Raw genomic sequence first — 25,577 nt, 5'->3', positions numbered from 1 at the left:
CGCGCCCTTGGACAAAGCTGACAGTTAAGCTGGCAATTTTTGGATTAAGTTCATCTTTGAGCTACGGACTTATTTTCTGCACTAACGGTAAGAACTTTTTGACTTAATTTGAATCCCTAAGTATAAATGAAATGTTTACAAAGTTATGATGCTGCAAAGTAATGTATGGCACAAGTGCTGGCGAACTTTTTCCTAGCACTCAGGCAAGGCTAAGCTAGTTTAAATTTTTAGGTAATGTTGGATTTAGCCAATTTTCACAGTTTGAAAGCATTGTCTGGTGTCCTGTATACTGCTTAACTAGCACCAAAATTAATGACTGCATGTACTTAACATCAAGTTGTACTTAAACATTATCTTGGTTTTTCTCTATGATTAGTATTAATAAAGGACTGTATTAGACCAATTTAATAAAGTTCTAGTTTTTTAGGAGGAATATGGGAGGGTATTTTCACTATCAGAGCAACCAAAATTGCTTTGGTGTTGTCTTTATTAGCTTCATTCCTCACGGCTAAGTGAGGAGGGTAGGCCATGGCCATGAGCAACTAGTCCCCAGCTTTTGCCCCTGTGTCAGGAGCATGCACAGCAGTCAGAGAGGCAGATCAGTGAGCACTCTATTTCTGTAGAAGACATAATCATCATTTTTCTTGCCATTGTTCTCATTTTTCCAGAAAAAGCAAAAAATAAAATATAGGTATTCTTGATTTGTTTGGGTTTTTTTTTTATACACACTTTAGTATGCAACTTTATATGTGTAGTTGTTTTAGTGAGAACTTCATCAGAAATACTGTACTGACTCAAGAATCTGCCTCTTACTGTTGTGCAAGCTCTGTACATGAGGGAAACTGATTATTTAAGCAGAACTGGTCGGTCTTGTTAGGGCCACAGTGCCAACTCCTTTTACTATGATTGCTGTGGCCCTCCTTTTTTCCTTTTTGTAATGTATATTTGGCTAGAATCTACACATTTATTTATTTATAAAAAAGAAAAGCAATTGCTCTTTGGATGTGGTCCTAAAGATCTGTGATCTTTAAGTGTTTGTCTGATGCCTTATTTGTGCATGCGCACTGTTATTTTAATTTGTTTCATTATGGCTTAAATTTGTTTGAATTTTGTGCATGCTCCTTTATCAGCCTTCCTGCATGGACAGCTTGTGTGGTTATTGGCCAGGAGGGTTTGCAATTATCTCAAAACTTGAGATGTTTGTTGTTTTGATTATGACTATGGCTACTTATAAATTGCATAGTCACACTATTACAATAATATGTTATTAATATCTGTATATTGGTTTGATTTTGCTGTTGGACAGTGGAGTGAATAGTAGCAAGGGTTATGTGTGATTTCTTTCTTTCTTTATTTTTACAGACTTTGACATAAGAAGCAGTGTATATTTCAAAATTCATTTCTATTTAAAATTTGATGCATGCCAGAAATATACTTGTAGGAATCTTTTTTTGAGTTTGTAACAATTAGAATTGTTACTTTATAAAGTGATGTCAGGGTCTTTTATTGTAATACAACAGCTTTTAAGGCTGGTGTAAGCATCACAGGAGATGTCTTTATGCCAAAGTAACTGAGGATAAAACACAGAAAAAAGGAGATTTTCCTGGAGTGGCTTTTTAAATCAGATAGCCTTAGAAATATTCTGCAGTTGAACAAAAACTGAAGAAAACCATGAATCAATATATGAACATTACCTGATGCTGCTGAAGTAAAGCAGAGCAAAGTTACAGAAATTTTTTTTAGAGGTTTTATTAGTGAACAAGGTGAGTTTTTTGCAATTTGGCATAATTTGGCACAAAAAACAACTGACAACAGCGCTAAGCACAACTGTACACTGATGTATAATAAGCAAGGGAATAACGTGGAAAACATATTTCAGATGGGGAAACTTTTCTTGAAGTATACTACGAGAGAGCTGTGCAAGAAGTATGATGTTTTGTTTTTTTTTGTTTGTTTTTTTTCAATCGTGGTGGAAACAAGACAGGAAGAGGGAATTAATGACAGTATTTATCAAATGTGAAGCGTAGTTTGGATCTTCTTTTGCTGCTGGTTCAGTTAATTTTGAATTTTGATTGGAGAGTGATGAAACCTGGAGCTTCAGAATCTGTGAGCTGTCTTTCAGAAAGCAATGGAGCAATCTCAGAGGACAAAGAGCTCAGAAAGTTGTTGAACATTTTAGTTTCGTTTCACAGTAAAATGAGTCAGAGCATCATCAGGACTTAATATTGTACTCTGATTCTTTTGAGAATAAAACACTTGAGGAAGAGCACTACGATTGCGATGAATATGCTAAAGATTATGTTATCATGAAATTTCTGTTGACTAAAGGACTGATGAAACTTTGTGCTATGGCCAACAAAGAGCACCAGGTTGGGGTGTCACTTTGAACGAGCTGGGTGTGGGATATGGGGGTAATGCACAAGCTTATTTATCTTTGGTTAAAAAGTCCCCGAAAATGCAGACAGTCTATGCAAATTCTAACTGATTTCAGCATTCATGGTTTCTGTCAGGCAATATCTTCCTTAAAGTTTTGCAAGGAAACCAAGGGCTCTCATTGAAATTAGCACGTAGAAAGCAACTGAATTGAGACAAGTTTTGCTTTACACAAGCCCAGTTCTACTGAATAATATACCAAGCCAAATGTATAGATACTCTATACTGTTATCTGTATCTACAAGAATTCTTCTAAGTCCTGATTTGTATATTGATAACTGACTGTGATTATGCAGAGGATGTTTTGAAGCAGTTTGTGAAAGATTTTGCTTTGATTTATGGTCTTGACTTTGTTGGTTATAATATACATTCTTTAATACACCTAGCTCAAGATGTACGGAAGTTTGGCCCTTTAGACAGCATTTCCTGCTTCCCATTAGAAACCTTCCTTGGTGGAATTTATTTGGATTCTGGAAGCAGATTGGGAAAGGGAAGCGGAAAAGGAGGTAATTATGTTGAAAACACCTTAAAAGCAAAAATTTATTATTGAGATTATAAGAAAAAAAAAACCTGACAGTTTCTTTAGCAGACCCTTGCTGCTCATCAGGTTCAGATATGATTTCAAAATAGCGCTTTATAACTTGTTGACTTTTAAAAATCTGTTTTAGACTTTTTTTTTGATGCCATTATATACATTAATGTTTTTAGTTTGTAGGACTAACCAGTACCCTAAATTATGTGTTTGGTTTATTATTTATTTGTGTGTGTATGTTTGTTGTATTTTGTTTGTTTTAAGGCCAGTGATCCCGTCGAGCTCTGATGAGGATTGGGACAACACTGCGGAACAGCCAGAGACCTCACCACCATCAGCAATGGAGAATAGACATTCAAGTGAAACTCACTTCCTGAACATCACTCATCCATTTGTTCAGCCGCTACAACCCTCAACTCCTTCACCTGTGGTTTCACAAACAGTTCCAAGACAACTTCTACAAGCCACCAATACGAGCATGTTTGTACGTGTTCTAACCCTCCTGGAAGACATTAAGGACACTCAGAGGATCCACAGTCGAATGCTACAGTCTCTCCTTACACAACGTGATGGATCAGTTGCTGCAGTATTACCCGAGGGTGCTGTATTTCCCATCCGGACAGTAGCAGATGTGGCAGCACTGGAGCAAAAACTGGCAGACCCTGTCTTCCTAAAAGAAGTGGTAAATAATAATGATGTAATAACAATATTCAATGATTAATGCCTCAATCAGTCTGTGTTTCATGCTAGCAGTTATGATCAAGGAAAGTTGCTGTTTGTTCGAACATGGTCAGTGCAATGAAGGAGTGGGAGGAGAGCTGAACAAAAGTTGCTATTTTTGTTAATAAAATAACTTCTCCAAACATTACCTAGTTATAAGTTGTGCCATGCCAAACCCAAAACTTAAGAAATTACTTTTGGTGAATCATTTAGCTCTTTGCATTCACATCAGACAGTGTTTGACTTTGACACCTAACTCTTTCTCAGTCAATTAGCATCAATATTATAGAGCCTAATTACTGTGTAGCTGTGCTTGCTTTCTTTTAGGTGTGACTGATGGTACTACTGTCAGTAAAATTATTGTCCTTGCGTGTCCTAAGGTTGCTGTTGTGGCAGAGATCAGAGGGAGCACTGTTGATGAAGCCACAAGAAGAATGATGGCCTACATTATGGACAATGCTCTTTTTAGGCAATATAACTTCGTTGGGTGCCATGGAAAGCGGGAATTTCGAGGGCTTAAAGTTTTTGAAGTGCTATATGGTAAGTTCATTAGTTGTAAGATATTTTGTTGATGTTTGAATAACGGATGCTCACTACAGCTGCAGTCATTCAGAATCAACTTTTCTCTCCACCATTGTGAGCGGCTAGCTTCGCAATAACAGAAGTTTGACTTGATTGACGCGGGAATGTTCCCAGTTAGCCTAGCGGTCAGCAAGGAGGCTTCAGCGCTGCATTATGGGATCTGTAGTTTGTATATTATTAGCGCCTCATATCGCCGGGCCATGCATAACAATAATAGTACATCTATATAAAATGATCTTGCAGGCCGGATATAAATGTATGCCGGGCCGGATGTGGCCCGCAGGCCTTGACTTTGACACGTGGTTTAGATAGACTGTACAAATTGTGGAGATGTCCTCTAACTGCCCACCAGCAGTTAGAGGACAGTGTCTGCAGGGGGCCTGTGGATAAGCATGGTTGTCTAAATCAGTGCTGACAGCCTCACTGCTCTTCTGTTGCCTGGTTTACAAGTGGACGAAGACTGGCACGGAAAAAAGCACACAGTATACGTCGTGGGATGAGAAATAAGGGCAAACCTGGTGACCTGGTGACCCTCCTGTGCATTTATTTTGGTAGTCTTCTGTTGGCCACTAGGCCCAGGATCCTCCTGCTCCACCAGGCCCAGGATCCTGCAGCAGCCACCAGGCCCAGGATCCTGCAGCAGCCACCAGGCCCAGGCTCTTCCAGCAGCCACCAGGCCCAGGCTCTTCCAGCAGCCACTAGGCCCAGGATCCTCCTGCTCCACCAGGCCCAGGATCCTCCAGCAGCCACCAGGCCCAGGCTCTTCCAGCAGCCACCAGGCCCAGGATCCTGCAGCAGCCACCAGGCCCAGGATCCTGCAGCAGCCACCAGGCCCAGGATCCTGCAGCAGCCACCAGGCCCAGGCTCTTCCAGCAGCCACCAGGCCCAGGCTCTTCCAGCAGCCACCAGGCCCAGGCTCTTCCAGCAGCCACCAGGCCCAGGATCCTCCAGCAGCCACCAGGCCCAGGATCCTCCAGCAGCCACCAGGCCCAGGATCCTCCAGCAGCCACTAGGCCCAGGATCCTCCTGCTCCACCAGGCCCAGGAGCGTTAAGATGCCGCCTAAGAGGAGCAACGTTAATGAGGAGGAACTGGAGGACATAAAGAAATCCCTAAACTTTATGTCTGAAGAAATAACAACAATTTCAAAACAACAAAAACTGATACTCAATTTAATGGATGATATTAAAGAACTAAGAAGGCAGAGCGAGGAAAAGGACAAGAAGATTGCTATGCTGGAAGGACGGGTGTCAGATCTGGAACAATATTCAAGAGTAAATGATGTGATAGTGACAGGACTGGAAACCAAGCATCAGACATACGCACGGGTAGCAGCAGCAGAGAGAGGGGAGCCACCCGAGCAAGAGCTACGCTCTTTGGAAGAGCAGGTAATGGCCTTCTTTAAAAGCAAAGGTATAGAAATGGACAGTAAAAATATTGAAGGATGCCATCCTCTTCCGAGAAAAAATCAAATACCTGCCATTATCATTCGTTTTGTTAATAGAAAACAGAAAAAAGAACTGCTCAAGCAAGGAAGAAAGCTAAAAGGTACAAATGTTTATTTAAATGAACACCTAATCAAGAAAAATGCAGACATTGCAAGACAAGCAAGAATATTAAGAAAACAGAAGAAAATACAGTCAACTTGGACGTCAGACTGTAAAATATTCATTAAGTTAAATGGAACACCAGAGCAGGCTAAGGTTCTAGTCATCAAAGAGATGACTGAACTAGAAAAATATAACTGATAAATGCAAAGCAGTGCTAAATATGATGTGACCGTCCAAGTGCACAACCAACGCAGATGTCTGACAATTTTCAACTAACAACTCATATAGATATTGAAAATAAGACATTGATGTATGACAGCAACATAGATCCTGATTGTAATTTCTTTAACAATAAGACAAATGAATGCAATTATTATACAAATGAGCAACTTAAAAAGGAATTCAAGGTAGAACAGGGTATAACAATGGTTCACTTTAATAGTCGAAGCTTATATGCAAACTTTCAATCCATCAAAGACTACATAACACAGTTTGAACAGCCATTCAATGTGATAGCCATATCGGAGACCTGGATAACTCCTGGAAAAGAAGAAGACTTTAAAATAAATGGATATGAATTCCTTCATGTAGACAGGATCAACAAGAAAGGAGGTGGGGTGGCACTTTACATTGATAAAAACCTAAAGTACAAAAGAATGGGAAGAATGACAACTGTTATTGATGGAGTGATGGAATGTTTATCAGTGGAAATAAGTATAGAAAAAAGGAAAAACCTAATTGTCAGTTGTATATATAGAACACCAGGATCTAAGATTGAGATATTTAAGGATAATATGGAGGACTTATTTACAAATATAAATCAGAAAAGAATGTTTATTTGTGGGGACTTTAATATTGACTTATTGAATCCAAATCATAATAAGAGTACAGAAGAATTTATTGATTCCATGTACAGCATCGGTTTATTTCCACTGATAACAAGACCGACCAGAATAACATCTCATTGTGCAACTCTATTAGATAATATATTTACAAATATAATAGAAGGAAAGATAAAAAGTGGGCTGTTAATCAATGATATAAGTGACCATTTACCAGTCTTTGCATCGTATAATTGCCATTATAAAGTGAACAACGATGGACATAAGATTATTTACAAAAGAATAAGAACAGAGAAGACCTTAAATTGTCTTAGAAATGAACTTTTAAAGCAAGATTGGAATATTGTATATGAACAAACAGAAGTTAATAAAGCTTACGAAGGATTTTTAAGAACATTTAACACATTACTTGATAAAAACTGCCCAGTAATTGAAATCAATAGGAAACACAACTATGCAGGAAGACCATGGATGACAAAAGGACTACAAAATGCCAGCAAAAAAAAGAATACCTTATATCGAGAATTCATAAAAAAGAGAACAATAGAAACTGAAATGAAGTATAAAACTTACAAAAATAAATTAACTAATATAATGAGATCCTGTAAAAGAGAGTATTACATTAAAAGGTTAGAACACAATAAAGATAACACAAGAGATATATGGAATGTATTAAACAGAATAATCAAAAATGAATCAAGGAATAATGATTACCCTGGGTACTTTATAGAAGGGACAAGAAGTATTAATAACATGGAGGAGATAGTAAATGGCTTTAATGAATTCTTCGTAAACATAGGGCCAAAACTGGCAGAAGAAATAAAGGTTGATGGAATAGAAAGGGACACTGGTGAAAATATTGAAAGGAATAGTAGCTCAATGTTTTTAAGAGCAGTGGAAGAGAAAGAGATTTATGACATGGTTAGAGGACTTAAGAACAAAACCAGTACAGACTGGAATGATATTGATATGGTAACGGTAAAGACAGTTATTGATGGTATCGTAAAACCATTAAAATATATATTCAACTTGTCGTTTCAAAAAGGAGTTTTTCCACAAAAAATGAAAGTTGCTAAAGTTATTCCCATTTACAAAACCGGTGAAAGACATCATTTTACAAACTATAGACCAGTGTCAATACTCTCCCAGTTCTCTAAGATACTGGAAAAACTCTTCATAAAAAGATTTGACAGTTTTGTGGAAAAATATGAATTAATGACAGATAGTCAGTATGGGTTCAGAAACAACAGATCAACAGCTTTGGCACTGATAGATCTAATGGAAAAGATAACGGAATGTATGGATAATAAGAGGTATGCGCTCGGAGTTTTCTTAGATCTAAAGAAGGCGTTTGATACTGTTAATCATGAAATTCTATTAAAAAAACTGGAAAAGTACGGGTTTAGGGGAGTGGTTTTGGAATGGTTAAAAAGCTATGTAGGGAATAGGCAACAATATGTACAAATAAATGAATATAAATCTAATTTGATGGATATAGCTTGTGGAGTACCTCAAGGTTCAGTACTGGGTCCAAAAATGTTTATTATGTACTTAAATGATATCTGCAGAGTATCGGAGATTTTAAAGTTTGTAATATTTGCAGATGACACAAATATACTGTGTGCAGGTGGGGAATTGCCACAGGTTTTGGAAATGATCACACAGGAATTAACGATATTAAAGAAGTGGTTTGATATAAATAAATTATCATTGAATCTCGATAAAACCAAATTTATGTTGTTTGGAAACCAAAAGAAAAACATCAAAGTAGAAATATGTGTTGACAATGTATATTTAGAAAGAGTAAATGAAATAAAATTTCTTGGGGTGATCATTGACCACAAGCTCTGTTGGAAGCCACACATTACTTATGTTCGGGGGAAATTGGCACGGGGCATTGCCGTCCTGGGAAAAGCAAAGCATATGTTGGATCAGAAAGCACTGCACATTTTATACTGTGCTTTACTACTGCCATATATGAGCTACTGTGTAGAGGTCTGGGGAAACACATACAAAAGTAACACACAAACAATAACTATAATACAGAAAAGGGCCATTAGATTAATAAATAATGTAGGGTACAGGGACCATACAAATGCACTCTTTGTCAAAATGCAAGCTATTAAATTCCAAGACTTGGTGAAGCTTAAAACAGCGCAGATAATGTATAAAGTCAGAAATAAATTGCTTCCCAGAGAAATCTGTAAATTGTTCATAGAAAGAGAAGGTGGGTATAACTTAAGAGGGAAATGGAATTTAAAAATACAAAGTGCTAGAACAACTTTAAGAACTATGTCAATCTCAATTGCAGGAGTTAAATTATGGAACAGTCTAACAGAAGAAATAAAAGACAGTCAAAACATAAAACAGTTTAAAGTAAAATATAAAAACCTAATTTTAAATAAGTATAAGAATGAAGAAAACGGGGTTAACCCAGGATGGTAATGTTGCTGGTAATGGTGTTGCGGTTCTTTTTTGGTTGTTTTTTTGTTTTTTTGTTTTGTTTTGGTTTGTTGTTTTTCCATAACTTGTGTATCTGCAAATATACACATTCTGTATTTTTCATATGAAAGAAACTATACTGTGGTGGGGCTTGCTAATTTCTTGTTTTTGATTTATGTATGTTATGTTTTGTTTTACTTCATATGTTTATATGTTTCATATGTTGTTTGTTTAATTTAAGACAAAAAAAAAAATTAAATGAATGAGAGGTAAAACTTGAGGGGGTAGGGACAAATAAGTAAATACTTCAGCCTACTCCTTTTCAAACAAATAATGGAATGATATTTTGTAATGATTGTGAAGGCACATGTTTGAAATGTTTGAAATAAAAATGAACTGAACTGAACTGAACTGAAACCATCAGCTCATGTTGTTCTGGAGGTTGGTGGCTGCTGGCAGGAATGACCACGTTTCTTTCTGGCTTGTAGCATACTTGAAGAAGTCTCTCACTAAACAGTTTTTTGGTTGCTCACAGAATGTGAATAAGCTCCATGAACTCCAGAGCCAGCCTCTATTTTTTCCAGTGTAATTAGTAACACACTGATTTATCTGATGGCCCTATTTTTGATTTACATGAAAATTATTGGCGCCCGCCTGGCACACACCTCAAGAAGTGGAATCTGTTTTCTCCTTGGTAGATGTAGCCCTTGTTAGGGCTGCTCGATTATGGCAAAAATGATAATCACGATTATTTTCAATGAAATTGAGATCACGATTATTTCACGATATTTATTTAACAATAACAATGCATTGAATAATTGCTTTAAAGATTGTCAAAAAATAATATAAAATAATGTGCAAATTCTGATAACCGTGCAAATGTTTGCAATATAAAAAAAAAAAAAAAAAATGTAAACATTAATGTTTAGTGAACTTCAAACTACTGCATAATATTTATGCATACAAATAACCAAACATCAAGGCAAGCTGTGTAGCCACACAATGCACAATTGCATCAAACTGACATTGAGGTATGTCAACTAAAATTGCAGCCTGTACAAAAATAAAATTAAACACTGAAAGTAGTACCTTTTATAAGAAATAAATAAAAACTAGTAGGCCCGAGTCCCATACAATCTCAAAATGGCTCAACAAAACATGGTTCCTGCAACCTTTCAAAGGTTTTTAGCCAAAAACACCAGCCTATTGACATGATCAGGCTTCAGGGATGCACGCAGGCAGTTGACAACATTTCCACCAGTACTAAAGACCCTTTCTGATGAGGCACTTGTGGCTGGGATGCAAAGATATTTCTTTGCCAGGATGGAGAGTCGTGGGAAGAGGTTCTGTGATAGCTTCCACCACCCCAGTGGGTCTTCCTCTGTGTCCAGGGTCCCTGCCTGGAGGTAGGCCTGAAGCTCAAAAGCTATGGCCCGGTCCAGTTGAAGAGCATGTTCTGCACCTGGAGCTGTGCTGTGAGGGGCCTTAAAGAAGCTGCTTAGGCCCTTTTTCCTCTTCTTTTGGTTTGATGCACCATCATCAGCAACCTCCGTGTTACCAACGGGTGTCCCCATCACTGCAGCCTCCTTTAATGGGACAAATATAAAATGACAGCAACACAGAATGAGGAACCAGTTTTATCTGTCTCGGGTTTGGCATTCTAAAATACAATCCTTAAATAATTACTATAAATAATGATAGATAGATGTTTAGTATCTTTATAAATACCATGACGGACTTCATTTCCATTGTCAGTCTGGCTTTTATTGTCTCTTGGCTGACCTCGCTTACATATCTCAGTTTGAACCTTGGGTCCAGGACAGTGGCCATGTCAAGCAACTCTTGTGTTGGTGAGTCACCATACTTTTCATTTAGGTACTCCAGTATTCTCCTCTTGATGCATTTTGAGAGGTCTGTGTCATCATCTTGCTCAGCCAAGATTGAGTTGTTAAATAGGTGGAGTGTTGGTTTTATTAAAGACACACTCACATATTTCTCTCCAGAAAGTGCATCAGTGAATTCAACCAGAGGTCCCAAGGTCTTGTTGATGGCCTCAAGGACATCAATGTCCTGCCATGAGGGGATGAGGTGCCTGGTTCCTTTGTCTTGGGAGAGGACATGGGCAATGGCCTTCTGCTGCTCAAGGACTCTGGAAACCATGGCCTGCCTAGATCCCCATCTGGTTGGACATTCAGTCTTTAAGGAGTGGTCTGGCAGTTTGAGGTCTATCTGTGCCTTTTTCAGCTCTCTCTTTTTTTTCCAACTGAATGAAAAGGTGCTGACCACTTTTTTGGGGCAGTCTGAGGTACACCTGTGCACTACTCATGATGTCAGATCAGCATCCTGATGTGGCACACCTGTGAGGTGGGATGGATTATCTCAATATGGCAGATGTGCCCACTACCACACATTTGGACTGATTTGTGACCACTGTTTGGGAGGGATGGTTATATTGTGTATCTGGACTGAATTTTAGGTCTCTACGTCCATCCCATGGGGAATGGGAGCAGTAACAAAGGTGTTGCGTTTATATTTTTGTTGAGTGTATATTGCAGATATCACTATCTGCAATAAAAATCTATCAGGGGCGCATACAAGGACTTCGGTTTCCCCCTCGTTGAGTTGGAGGAAATTTGCAGCCATCCAACGTTTGATCAAATCTAAGCAATCATTCAGACGCTGAAGCTTAGATAAATCCTTGGGGATAAAAGAAATGTACAACTGAATATCATCAGCATAACAGTGATAAGAAATGAAGAAGAGCCCATTGTATGCTGGAGGGGGAGAAGATATATTAAAAACAATAAAGGCCCCAAAACTGACCCTTGAGGGACACCATAAGTAAGGGAAGTAGAGGATGACCTAAAATTGGAGACTGCCACAGAAAAAGGATTGGTGATGGAGATAAGAGGAGAACCACTCTAATGCAGTTCCAGATACACCAACCCAATTTTTCAGCCTTTCAATGAGGATGTGATGGTCAACTGTGTCGAAAGCTGATGTGAGGTCCAACATGAGTAGAACAGAGCATTTTCCTGCATCATTATTCATCAAGATATCACTTGAGACCCTAAGAAGAGCTGTCTCTGTGCAGTGAAATCAACAAAAACCGGACTGAAACTTATCGTAAATGCCATGTTTATCTAGAGCTGGATGTATCTGTATGTATCCTCTCTTAACAAAGTTAAAAACAATAACATAGTGATCAGAAATAAAAATGTCTTCAACGCAAATAATCTCAAATCATGCATTCACTGTAAACCCGAATGTTCAAAGTAATTAAACAGATTAAGTAGTGTATACTCAAAGTTTTTAAAAAGTTCTGTTAACTTAAATATGTCAAGTTCGTATAACATGTTCTTCTTTTTGAGTAAATGAAACTAATAATATTTGATTGAATTGAACTATTTCTATATTAAGTAAGTTTCACTTAAAATCATAACTTAAGCACAACGTAACACAGTTAAGTTAGGACATATAAGAATGGTAAAGTCCTGTTATTTTTGTTGTTTCAAGTAGGATTTAATAATAAACTTAATTTATGTAGCACATGCTAAAATACAATAAAATCTCAAAGTGTTTCACCAAATAAGTAAAATCAAATTGTCTTAAATGCATTAGTGGAAGACAAAATGTATTTATTTTAATATTCATTGTTTTATCAATGTGTCCTACATATATATTTTTAATTTTTTCCGTAAGTGTTGAGCAGCTGCAGGAATCAATTTTTATTCCGAGTTAATCTCTGATTCACCCTCCGAAGCGGAAGGCGGCGCTAATGAGCATTAATACGAAACACAGAAGAAGTGAAGGTATATGGGCGGGAACAGCACCAAAGAGGCAACACGGACGACTGGAGAAAGTTGGACCTAACGGCAGCAACTAGCATCACTGGACTTACAGTAAGTTTTCAATGTTGATATTAGTTTATTGTTAAAATACGAATATTTAGTTGTATTTTGGGTGCGTGTCGAAAAGAATAGCAGAAATGTCGGTCTGTGTTTTTTATGTGCTTTGCTGCTCTCCCCGAAGGAAACTTTGCGCTTGCAGAGCTAGCATTAAGTTGTTGTAATGAGGGTCGCAGGCTGTTTAAAAAGTTAGATACTACTTGTTCTAGAGGTGGCGCCTGGTCGCCTAGTATAAAACAAAGTATTTTAATCTCTCTAAATTTTTAAACCCCCTCTCATGACTCAGAATAGTTGGGTCCAAACAAGCCCGTTGTCCCTGCAGTTACACAACGGAGATGCCTGTCTGCAGTGAGAGTGCTTTCAAGCAGTTTTCTTGTTAGAAACGCTATATTTTAAACTATATGTTCAGGGTTAGGGTTGTGAAGGAGCTCTTGGACCTCTGGCCTGCTCTAAAAATGGAGTCTGAGGTAATATGGATCAGCTCTCTTTAAAATGAAAATTGTAATTCTTACTCATGTGGCAGCTTTTTGCTGCTTTATAAAGATGTGCGAGATTCTTCAAATTGAACTGTATTGTTCTTCTGCTGTAGTTGTATGCAGAGTTTCAGCGGATTACAAATCAGAACCTGCCCAATACATTCTACGCTGAACTTGACCGCCATCTTCCTCGACTGATGACCTTATTCAGCCAGGGCATCAAAAACTGGGAAGACAGCAGATGCCCTGGCTGAAATTCTAAGAATTCACAATGAACAGGTAATAATAGATTGTTACACATTTCATAGGTTGAACCAGTGGAACATTGGACAGGTTCAATGATTTAAATGAGCTTTTTGAATTTTGCTATTACTCCACTTTGTGTTTGCTATTTGTCTGACTGTATTAAAGATGTGAACAGGTTATTTGTGGACATATGTTCTGATTTGACTGTTGTTTTTGTTGTTGTTCAGTAAACTCACCAGTATATACAATTCTGTTTTTATCTGGAAATAGGAAATCCATGATATCCACACCAAGCGCACTACCGTTCTCCACGCCCTTCCTGTCTTTCTGCGTGAGGATGTCTCTGGATTTTTCAGAACCTGCACTGTGAGTGTCCTTAAGTATCTAACAGATACTACTGTGTATATAAACAGTGCATCAAAGTACAAACATGTATTTTGATGCACTGTTTGGACTTATCTTTGTTTAGTCTACCCATAAGGTTTCCATGTATGGTCTTTTCTGTCTCCTCACTACGAATGAACTGAATTGGTGTTTTGTTGAAAGTGATGTTTAGTAAAACATTTTCCTGTGTATTTCCTTTAGCTTAGTTTCAGTCTATCTCACACCACTTGATTCTCTGGTGAATTAGCTGATTTATGTGTGCAGAACATGGATCTTCTGTTTTTCACCTCTTACAGTGAGACTCAGGTCTCCCTTGTAAAAGAGGTATTGGATCTCAGTGGGAGTTGGTAAAATGAGAAATTATATGTCGTCTGTTGTATTTCTTGGGTTAGATTGTGATTAGTATCTCTTTTTCATTAATTCAGGACGAATCTGATGAGTTGGAGCTTGATGGTGTTGAAGTGGCCCTCTTCACTGTCATCAGTGACCATGACACAACAAGTCCAGTTCACTACCAACCTGTGAAAATCTCTGTCGTCATTGTAAGTGATGCCGTGTTCAGTCTCCCCAGATTTGGTGAAGCCTTCCTGGTAATGTTTGGACTGATCTATGCACTTCACCTCAGCTACCCCAAAGGCCTGACCAACACTTTAGAATTTACTCAAAAGATTTTATTTGGTCTAGAAAGTGGTAAACTGTCACCCAGGTTACAGACCCTCAAGAATGACTTGGTTATGTAGGAACTCATCTGAAAGAAGGATGCAGGGTGAAGCATTATAAAAGGCTAGTTCAAAGTTCTCTCCTTTCATCTAAATAATGCCTCAAAACATTATTGCATTACTCTACAGGTGTTCAGCCAATAGGTCCAAACTATACAATGTTTGTTCTCATTAACATAATGCAAAGCAACACTAATGTTTTGTATGTTTTAATGTTTTTCGTAATACTATTTCCAAAACATTGTGGGCTGCGCAAGATGACCTAAATTTCACTGTTTGATACTAGTTAATGTAAAACAAATAGCATTGTAATTCACTCAAATTGCTGCCTTGTTGTCTTATTCAGATATTAGCCAGAGAGCCAAAAGCACATTTTGATATTATTAATTATTATTTGGCATTATTTTTCATTACTCTGACAGTTTTCCTGACTAAACAATTTTTGGTCTACTTATTTTAATTTATAAATGTTTTTGTTAATTATTTTTAATTAATTAAATTTTTTTTTTTTAATGTATTTAATTTCAACATAGTGCTAAAAGGGAGCAGGCAAGATACTGTTCAATGGCAGATGTTTATGACTTTTGCATATTAAGTTACCGATACTCAGTGTAATTGAGGCAATCAATTGCCTCAAAAATTTTAAGTTTTGGGTCACATGTTTTTAAGTATCAAGTAGTCAACATATTTGACTAACGTGTACTTAAAATAATGACAACACAAACTAATAAACATTTGAGTTTTGTTAACATAAAAATGTTGTGGTTGTGTACTTATTTTTTATAAGTTCTGTGAACTTATTTCTTTGAATTTGTAAACTTGAAACTTTAAGTCATATTAACTGCAAATATTTGAGTTGACCGTTCTCAAAAGATACAAGTACCATGTAATCCAAACTTTTATGTTCTGGAAAAATTTGACTTTTGAGTTGATCAACTCAAAAAAATTGAGGCAATCGATTGCCTCAATTTTTTTGAGTTCTGGTAACTTATTCAGGTTTACAGTGTTTCTAAAGTCTACCTTACTTTTCTGACAAAACCCTGACTTGAACAAAAAGGCGTCTCTTATTTGTTTTAAACCATAGAACGTCATTGTGTGTGTTGTCTCAGAGTGATTTCAGAGGGGACAGTCATATGCCGGACAGGGAGGTCACTGGATCCCACGGCGTCTGGAGGAAGACTGAGTAGGTCATTACTGTGGAGGTTGAGGCTGCCAGAAACACTTGTTCCGAACCCACAGATGAAAGCCAACCCAGTAATGATAAACAAATTAGGCTAGGCTACACAGAGATGGAACCTGCAGATGTGGTTGCTGTCCGCTTCCAGACATGAAAGCTGCTGTGTCGTCCAGATTGAATTACATTACTCGTTTACATGGCAGCGCCCTTTTCATTGGGGAGGCAGACACAAGATCCACTTTATGAGCTCTGTCCTGTACATTGAGAGCAGATGCTATGCAATGTGAATTTTACACACCTCAGTGATTCCTTAAGCCCTCGATCAGCAGACTGCTCAGATTTCTGCTGCAGCTTGCATCCACGATCAGTCCTATGGTGTGAAAACAGGTGCTTGAATCATCCTTGTGATTGTCCACTAACACTAAATTGCCAGTGAAAACAAAAGTTACATAAATAAAGAAAAGTAAAGAAAATTACGGTCTCACACACGAGTCAAACCCTAGTTTCTAAATGATGTTAGTAATAGGAAATTCTATCTTTAAAAAAAAAACAATTACACCACTTTGTCAGCCTCGCTGGCGTCAAGAATCATTAGTATTACTCCTATGCTAAAGCTTTAGTAGAAGTTGCACATCAGTTGGTGTCCCCGCCCCTTATCCCCCTTAAAATCCTAACTTGAAGATGCAGAATTTGCTCTGTGCTGCAGTTGTAAGACCGGCACTCGAATCCTTCCTTAAACCCTCTCCCCAGTCCCTACTGACATTGTCGTGATGTTACTGCTTTCTCACTGCAGTCATGCAATTTATTCTGTAAAAAGCTCTTAATGTTGTGCTTTTATTCCCCTTGTTTTTTAGTGTATTGCATTTATAAAATGAGGTTGCTGTTGTAAAGTGTGTGACTTTGGGTTATCCTTTAAGTGTGTGAGCTCTCATAAAAAGAAAAAAGAAATTTGTGGGATTAAAATATAATTACATTTTATCATAAGAATCAAGAATCGCACTAACTGTACCATGACATAAAACATGTGGCATTTTACCCAGCTAACTATTTTAATTGGAATTATGTTTTGTAAAGTATATTTTTTGTTTTTATTTTTTGTTTTTGAAGGCTCTGATAGGATGAATTTCTTAGACAACCAAGAAATTGAGGCACTAGTGACTAACACTGTATTTTAAGCGAAAGCATAATTCTGGCAACCACTACCAATCAGCAATCAGAAAACCAAAATAAAAATAATGATGAGGAAAATGCAAATAGTTCATCCAATCTGGGAATCACATCAGCTTTAAGTAAATCATGCTAGCTCACTGCATGTGACAATCCCACCACCTCCTAACAACAGTATGTTGCTGTCATTAGAAGGACCACATTGTGTGATTATTTCACCAAGTGTCTGAATAAAATTTGACCAACTAATTTAGTTTGTGTGGCTATTTCTGTGTGTATAGATTAATAAAATGATTAGGTTCCATTCAGTAATCCAAATCAAGTGAGTAAACTTTGGAAATAAATCAAGAGAGGATACATACACATTCGGTAGTAGAAGTCATGAGCCGAATCCGACAGGCCATTGCATGAACTCCTCTGGGGAGTTAGCTTGCAGCACATGTTCAAATTGAATGTTCTGGGTCTTATTATGCTGCAGCGAGATTCAAATCCACAACTGCGATGTTTTTGTTAAGGAAGAAAGCTAAATGTTGTAAAATATGTGAATGAAGTTATTACCGGGCTGGATAGCAGACTGTTAGCAAGCTGGCAGCTAAAGAAACCTGGCTACCTTTCCAATATGGCGGCTGATACAAGGTCAAATATCAAGATTATGTGTTTTTGCCTAAGAAAATTTGGTTAACAGCATTTATTTTTTCTGTTAATATTTTTTTATATAGGCCAGCCTGTATCTTTATGATGTTAATAATAATAATGGATTGGATTTATATAGCGCTTTTCAAGGCACCCAAAGCGCGTTACAATGCCACTATTCATTCACTCTCACATTCATACACTGGTGGAGGCAAGCTACAGTTGTAGCCACAGCTGCCCTGGGGCAGACTGACAGAAGCGAGGCTGCCATATCGCGCCATCGGCCCCTCTGGCCAAGACCAGTAGGCAAGTAGGGTAAAGTGTCTTGCCCAGGGACACAACGACCAGGACAGAGAGCCCTGGGATCGAACCGGCGACCTTCCGGTTACAGATGCGATTCCCAACCCCCTGAGCCACGGTCGCCCGTCTAGCAGTTGTTAAGACTGCTAGATGAGCTGTTAGTGACACTGAGTTAGTCATGACTATGCTTTCTGTGTTTTTTCTCTCCCCTTTTGGTATCCTGTTCCTGCTGGATGAACCACTTCATGATAATCCTGATCTGATGACTCCGCTGTGCTATCCTGCCTGGTAGATTCTCCTTGCTGCAGGTGTATGCTTCTGCCAGCTGGATGCTGTTACTGGATAGTACACCGTTCCAATGGAGCGGTAGGAACAAATTGAAACACACTAAAAGAAAAGGGTTATTGTTTAAAATTGTGTTTTAATAAATGTGTTAATGTTAATTAAGTGTTCATTGTGTGCTGGAGGTCCTACTGGTCCTATGGTGGAGCAGCTATTACCTCTCCTTTAAGAAACTAGCCTCTGATGGGATACAGATATTTGGGACACATTTCAATTCTTGTAAGGGTTTAAAAAATACACAAACTTGGAAGAGTTGGCTGGATTTGTACAAAATGAGAAGGCTGGCAATGGAAAGATGCAATTTGATTGTTACATGTTTAACCCTTTAAAGTCGGTCGGAGCAGGCACGCTCTGTTTTGCGTAACTATTTTGAAATCCCTGTAGAACCGGGAACCGCGTAAGCTAGCACAATAATTTTTTTTGCATATGAAACCAGAGTTGTACTTAAATCTTATGCCATCAGCTTGTCCTAGGTCACGGTTTCCTTCCACATATAGCTTTGCAAAAATTGCATAAAAAGCGCTTGCAGTAACAAAAACATAATATTCCAGAAACACGCTTTGCCGATCCGATCAGCTGTTCGTATTCCAGATGTATTTAATTTGCAATCAAGATGGCAGAGCTGTAATCGTGCTCTAAAATTATATATTGTAATAGGAAAATTGTAAAGTTACTTAACCTGTGAGTCCTTGGTAAAGACATTCTCTTCAAAGTGAACGCTGCAAAGATGAGATGCAAGTTTCAAATACAGTACATTTCAAGTACATCCTTCTTATGTTAGCTAGCCACTAGTTCAGTCTCTGTGCTACACCATCACCTACAGGACAACTTCCAAAAAAAAAACAAAACAATAACAACAAAGAATAAAAAAACAAAACATGTAGTTAAGATGATGGTTTTTAATTAGCTGCTGTAAAACAATGTAATAACAATAAATAAATGCAACATGACATTAACTGCTTTTTAGGTAAGTACTTTATATACTTTTGGAGAACTGTTAGATCATCCATGTTTTCTACAGTCATTGGTTTGCTGGACAAAGTGGCCCACCCGAGGGGTCCCCTGCCATCAACCAGCAAGCCACCCTGGCTGAGGATCATCTGGTTGCCAGGGCAGAAGGAGCAGAGCATGCCAGGCAGTCATGGAGGTACAGCATTCTAATAAGGTGTCAAGGGGGTATACACCAGGCTTTGGTGGACACGGGCTGCGCACAGCTCCTGGTTCACCAAACCCCGCTTTGCCCCGGGACATTATTGGTGTTGGAGTGGGTGGAGGTTAAATGTGTACATGGGGGCATTCACAGACAAAACACATGGAATAAAGGCTGCAGTCAGTTTGTACCTGTGGCGTCCTCTAATTTTAGGAACACGTTGGCAGGGATTTAATAAACCTTTGGGGCAGTATGTGGGGTTCTGATCACGATATTAAGTAGTGTGTAGTGTCTGCGTGGCGCTCTGCGGTGATGCAGGGTTGTCCGACGCTGATTCCGATGATTTGCCCCACAGAAGATTTTCTACTGGTGACACCCTACGCTCAGCCTTTGACAAAGTGATAGAAATTGATGATCACTTCCTGCTGCGTGGACCTACCCTCGCTTTGTACTATTGAATGATCCTAACAGAAAAAAAAGAGTTAACACTGACTTAATAAAAAAGTGTTATATTTTATCTCAGATAAACTAGTCAGTGTTTATTAGTGTTTGCTCAACTAGAAGTCTTCATAGTAGCATCCACACATCAAGTCTTTAAACAAATAATGAAAGGATAATGAAAGAAAGTTTAATGTGAAATTACTGAATTATATGAAATATTATGGCTTTGTCTGCCAGAGTGTTTTTCTTTAAACTACTTGGGACACTGCCTTTTAGTGATGTCACTAAAAGGCAAGGTTCTAATGTTGTGTTGCCATAGTCTCCGGAGTTTACTTTTAAAGCTCACTTACAGAACTGACTTATACAGCTTAGTTAGAAAAGTCAAGCATCCAGACATTTGAAGGACTATTCACTCATTAAGGTGACATTTTCTATTTTAAAAGTTCTCAAAAAATTAAGATGAAAAGGGAAACAAGAAAAGTTACGACTGAGGCAGATAAGAAAGATCCAGGAGATCAAAGTAAGTAAAAAAAAAAAAAATCCCCCAAATAACAGAATCTACATTTCTAACAATGTTGAGGCTCTGTGTATAAAACGATTCATTTTTAGAGGATTTAAATCCTGGTTTTGATTGAAACTAACCTAAGTGCAACATGTCTAATCAAAGAAAGGTTACTGGGGCACTTTGTCTTTTGGTAAAATAATGTGACAAGTTTATTCTTGGACTGAGCAGTGAAAACAGAGCAACAAGTGTCATCAGTATCTAGACTTAGTAGACCTAGTATGGACTCGTGTTGGTGTGTTTTTTATCAAAAGGATAAACTTGTTATTATATTGTAAGCAATACTAATTTAAAATTCAGTGACATCAAAATCCTTCTAGTCCTGATGTCGAGCGCTCTTTTTCACTAATGTGTTGTTGTTGTTTATAGATTGTAAGAGCAGGATGGCTAAAAGAAAGGCCAGTCCTGAAAAAACGACCCCCATAAAAAGAAGGAGGGTCTCTGAGCAGGCTGGTCCTTCCACCAGCTCAGATGCTCATGTGGTCAGGGGAGTCAAGCGAAAGGTCCAACAAGATGAAGCGGGGACAGCCAACACAGCAAAGAAGCGTAAACTTCTTGACCATGTGAGCGGTGACAAGGGGCAGGCATCTTCCTGGTTGGACACTGGTAAAGGTAGGCTAATTAGTTGAGTGAGAGGTAGATTAAGTGTACATCTGGTTGCTAGTTTGAAGATATTAGTGTTTGGGAGATATTTGTGTCTATTATCTAATAAGCTGACGTGCTTTTGGTGTTTTCCACATCTGCAGACTGCAGCATAGAGATTTCAGAGAGCTGCAGTAAAAACAAAAAGGCTGGCAAAAGGAAAGCTGCGGGAGACACCAGGGACCCACCTAAGAAAAAGAAAGTGGACCAGGACAAAACCAAAACTGTTGCCAAAAAGTCAGTGGCTGAACAGAAACGTGAGTAGCAAGCAGCTTGGCTTTTATATTCAGGTGAAGAGCAAAATGAACATTTAGGGTACAGCAGAGAGTAATTTGTGTGACAGCTGTAGTAAAACCCAATTTGTGTTTGTCTGTTTAGGTGACTTCCAAGCGAGATACGTGGAGGAGCACCGGCTTGGAGAAGGAGGATGCGGAGCAGTGTTTGCTGGCTACCGCATAAAGGATCATTTACCAGTAAGTGTTCAGATGGTGATAGTAAGACAGGCAGTAACGCAGATAAGGGATAATATCGTAAGCTGTTTTACACCTTTAATTATGTCATACTGAGGAAATGCTCATCAATGCCCTGTGTCTTTTAGGTGGCCATCAAACACATCCCAAAGGGGAACGTGTACTGCAAAGTGAAGGTAAATATGCAAAACTTGAATTGCTTTTACATTAGTGGATTGCATGCAGCGTTCACCTGTGGAACGTCTGTGCCTCATCATCCACTTTGTTGAAATATTTCAGGATGATAACGGGAAGAATGTGTCAGTGGAAGTTGCCATCATGCTGAAGCTTGCAGCTGAAGCAGATGGATCAGTGGAAACATCAGCCCCAGTGTCTCTGTTGGAGTGGTTTGACTTTGGCAGAGAGCTGATCCTGGTGATGGAGAGACCTGTCCCCGCTGTGGACCTGGATAAATACATAGAAGAAAATGGAGGATTTTTGCCAGAGGACAAGGCCAAGGCAAGTTGACTTGCCTTAGAAGAGTCTTAGACTCTACATCATTCAATCAAAGCACAGAGTGTTAGAGAAACATTAACCCATTGATTGATTATTGTCTTTTTCATCGTTTCCAGGTAGGGCTGGGCTATATCATACCGTTCACGGTAATACCGGTGTAATTTTGGGCAACGATAGGAAAATGAAATATCACGATAGAATATGGGTAAAACGCGCATGCGCAGTGCCCTTGTTTACATACGCACATGGCGGTGACGCAGAAAGAGAAGAGCAAAAGTGGATCGTTGAATGAAACGGATGAACCAGAACTGGTTTGTAAAAATGCTGCAACTTTAGTGGTGTGGAACTGGTTTAGCTTTTGTCCGTCAGATACACAACAAAGCACAATTTTTGGTAGCGAATGCTAGCGGGGCGTCGTTATTACCGTGTTGTTTGGAAAATACGGCACACTTAAAATCAATCCTTTGATTTTTCTGAAACTCGACAGTGCCCCTTATAATCCCGTGTGACTTATTGATGAATTCTGGTTGTGTTTACTGACCTCAAAACGATTTTATGTACACGGCAACTTTGCTAAGCTACAAAGCTGCACCGCTCGATGGATTGTCGGAGCATTACGGCTATCGTAGGCAGGCGCCTCGCGGAGTGATACGTACTGCACCTCAACATTATATTACCGTATTGTGTGTGTATAACCTCTTTTTAAGTTTTGTGGATATTATACATGGTTATGCTGAGGATATGTCGGCCAATTTCCACTGGAAATGCCTTTTGGTTAAACTGTCAGCAAGGAATTTGCACTGTTACATTTTTATATAACTATAATGGACATAAAAAAACAGCTGCTTGTTTAAGTGAAAATACATTGATGGGGTTTTTTGCACTAATAAAGTTGTGGAGTTGTAAAGTATTTTGTCTAGTGTCAATTATATCGTCAGTTATATCGTTATCGCAACTTTTCAAATGTATATCTTGATAAATATTTTTGGTCATATCGCCCTGCTCTATTTCCAGGTCATTCTGAAGCAGCTGGTTGATGCTGCGAAGCACCTGGAGGATAAACACATCTTTCACCGGGACATCAAGAGTGAGAACATTCTAATTGAGACCGGCTCAGATGTACCGCGTGTTCGTATCATCGACTTTGGACTGAGCTGCTTTGTTAAGGAGCAGTCGCAGTACCGCGTCTTCTATGGTAACATATTCTGCTCTTGCTCTTCACAGATGTCACAATTTTCGCCTTTTGTTTTAGAAGAAATTGCAATTGTCTCTGTTTATTAGGTACAGAAATTTACTCCCCTCCCGAGTGGTACGGGCGCAGTTGCTACAGGTGTGGACCCACCACGGTATGGCAAATGGGAGTGGTTCTGTACGAAGCGCTTCATGCGGGGGACTTTAACACCACGAGCTTCCTCAAAAAGCGCCTGAAATTCAAAAGACATCTGTCCAAAAGTAAGAAAACGTCACACTTCAAGACTGACTGATGGCTTGGACCACTGGAACTATCATCTTCATGTTTTTTCTCTTTCCTTTCTTTCCAGACTGCCGGGATTTCTTGGACGCGTGTTTAACCAAAGTCCCGGAGACGCGGCCAACGCTGGAGGAGCTACAGCATCACACGTGGCTGAGATAAGCATATCACACACACACACAAACACACACAATTCAGACGTTATCATTTATGTGTGATGTATGAATTACCTTGCTTTTTTTCAGGAAATAATTTTTTTAATTGGCCCACTTTAAATTTCAGTGTTTTGGAATTCCTGTAACCCCCCCAGCCATCCCAGGAAAGGGGATCTCTCTTTGAATGGGCTTTCCCGAGGTTTCTTCCCGTCAATCTGGCCCCCCCAGGGGAGTTTTTCCTCGTCTTCATAGAGAGCTTGGGCTGGGTCAGGAGCTCCATCAAAACTGTCTTTATTTAATTACTCTAATGTAATCATATACTTTAAAGTAATCAAATAAAAGACAGTAAAAATCTGAAGACTTGAAGTAAACTTCCATTAAAATAAAACTTGTTTAATTCATCTTTGCTGAGGATACTGTGTTATTACTATTTCAAGGATTGTATTTTACCTACGATGTGTTTTGAAAAGTAAGCAAATTAAAAGGTAAATCAGGTTCAGGTATATACAAAAAAGTCACGCTGCCACTGCTCTGAAGACTTGCATCTGTTGCCCTAACCCCCAACCAGTCTTGACAGATTCTAGCAGAGGTTGCAGCAGTTTTTCCTTCCCACTGTTGCTGATTGTTTGCTCATAGTGGGCTGTCTGATTGGTGGGATTCTTTCTCTAATATGGTGGAATCTCTACCTTACGATGTAAAGCGACGGATGTGATTTGATGCTATAGTTACGATTGAATTTATTTGTTAATGTCCGTTCAAGAAAGTTTGATATTTCTTAATATCCGTCTATGCTCAGTGTGAACTGTGAGCTGTTTGACTGATCACCTAATGTGTGACAAAAGAATGCGCTGTGATGCTAATGACAGTCTGCGCTCTCTTACCTGTCTGCAAAGGTTGGCCATAAAATTACTGCTGCAATTTATCGGAGATGTGCAGAAGCAGAGGCAATTTACCGGATTTAAAAATGATGTAATTCATGCAATATTGGTTAAGCTACTGTTAAGACATAACGTAATAATTTAACAAACTGTGTTTATTTATTTATTTCTATAAATATTTCTATATATATATATGTGAATTCCACATTTGTTCCTTGTACTTAACCTAAATATTCAACATCCTCACTGAGGACTGCAGAGATTGACAAAAACAATCTCAAAAACTATATCTCAATCTGAGCTTGGATTGAATTTGCGTGTATGTCCGTTCACTGAATTAGTCAAGTCAGGTGTGACTTTTTAAAAACAGAACAGAACCACTGTTGTTAAGCTTTATGCAACAGTTGCCCTAGATTAACAGTACTGGTGATTTCAAAATATGATTTTATGTTTCTGTAATAGTTAGATCAAAAATATAATGCTTAAAATTAAGGAGCTTGGAAAGAAAAGCGTCTGGACTTCTTTTAGTTGCTTGAAGGCGTTTCACCTCTCATCCGAGAGGCTTCTTCAGTTCTAAGAGTCAAATGGTGGAGAGTCCCAGATTTAAACCCAGTGAGAGTACCCCCCCAAAGAGGGACAAAGGACCCCCTGATGATCCTCTACCTAATCACATGTGCCAAGGTGTGAAAACAGGTGTGGGTCACAATCAGCCAGGGTTTCGGGTGAGCTCATTGTGAAACCTGGCCCCACCCTATCATGTGATTTCCTGAGGCCAGATGCAGTGTTGCCAACTTAGCGACTTTGTCGCTATATTTAGTGAGTTTTCAGACCCCTTAGCGACTTTTTTTCTAAAAAAAAGGC

General features: G+C 38.7%; 3 protein-coding genes and 2 long non-coding RNA genes across 5 annotated transcripts; 3 read left to right on the top strand and 2 right to left on the bottom strand.

Moving 5' to 3' along the window:
* On the top strand, positions 1 to 4,304 carry LOC146651437 (uncharacterized). Its single transcript, XM_085384235.1, has 3 exons — positions 1 to 87; positions 3,230 to 3,647; positions 4,066 to 4,304. Exons 2-3 carry the CDS (start codon positions 3,306 to 3,308, stop codon positions 4,255 to 4,257), a joined length of 534 nt encoding a protein of 177 aa, XP_085240361.1. The 5' UTR covers positions 1 to 87; positions 3,230 to 3,305; the 3' UTR covers positions 4,258 to 4,304.
* LOC146651433 (serine/threonine-protein kinase pim-1-like) lies at positions 4,167 to 24,373 on the top strand. Its single transcript, XM_085384236.1, has 11 exons — positions 4,167 to 4,225; positions 18,403 to 18,476; positions 19,474 to 19,599; positions 20,975 to 21,217; positions 21,352 to 21,504; positions 21,626 to 21,720; positions 21,846 to 21,893; positions 21,997 to 22,215; positions 23,227 to 23,407; positions 23,494 to 23,664; positions 23,754 to 24,373. The coding sequence occupies exons 2-11, from the start codon at positions 18,440 to 18,442 to the stop codon at positions 23,843 to 23,845; spliced, it is 1,365 nt and encodes a 454-aa protein (XP_085240362.1). The 5' UTR covers positions 4,167 to 4,225; positions 18,403 to 18,439; the 3' UTR covers positions 23,846 to 24,373.
* Positions 10,187 to 10,686, bottom strand: LOC146651436 (zinc finger BED domain-containing protein 4-like). Its single transcript, XM_085385540.1, has one exon. It carries the CDS (start codon positions 10,672 to 10,674, stop codon positions 10,276 to 10,278), a length of 399 nt encoding a protein of 132 aa, XP_085241666.1. The 5' UTR covers positions 10,675 to 10,686; the 3' UTR covers positions 10,187 to 10,275.
* LOC146651435 (uncharacterized) lies at positions 12,661 to 15,296 on the top strand. Its single transcript, XR_014907941.1, has 4 exons — positions 12,661 to 13,002; positions 13,598 to 13,763; positions 14,001 to 14,096; positions 14,540 to 15,296. It is a non-coding gene; the product is annotated as an uncharacterized LOC146651435 (long non-coding RNA).
* On the bottom strand, positions 21,950 to 23,805 carry LOC146651434 (uncharacterized). Its single transcript, XR_014907887.1, has 2 exons — positions 23,694 to 23,805; positions 21,950 to 22,161 (listed from the first exon to the last, which is right to left on the bottom strand). It is a non-coding gene; the product is annotated as an uncharacterized LOC146651434 (long non-coding RNA).
* Positions 24,374 to 25,577: the final 1,204 nt, after the last annotated feature.

This window comes from Rhamphochromis longiceps, linkage group LG16 (genome assembly GCF_057381845.1).
Source record: "Rhamphochromis longiceps isolate RC_006_pf linkage group LG16, R_longiceps_female_GT1.1, whole genome shotgun sequence".
Taxonomy (NCBI): Eukaryota; Metazoa; Chordata; class Actinopteri; order Cichliformes; family Cichlidae; genus Rhamphochromis; species Rhamphochromis longiceps.
This window is presented reverse-complemented; position numbering and strand designations above follow the sequence as displayed.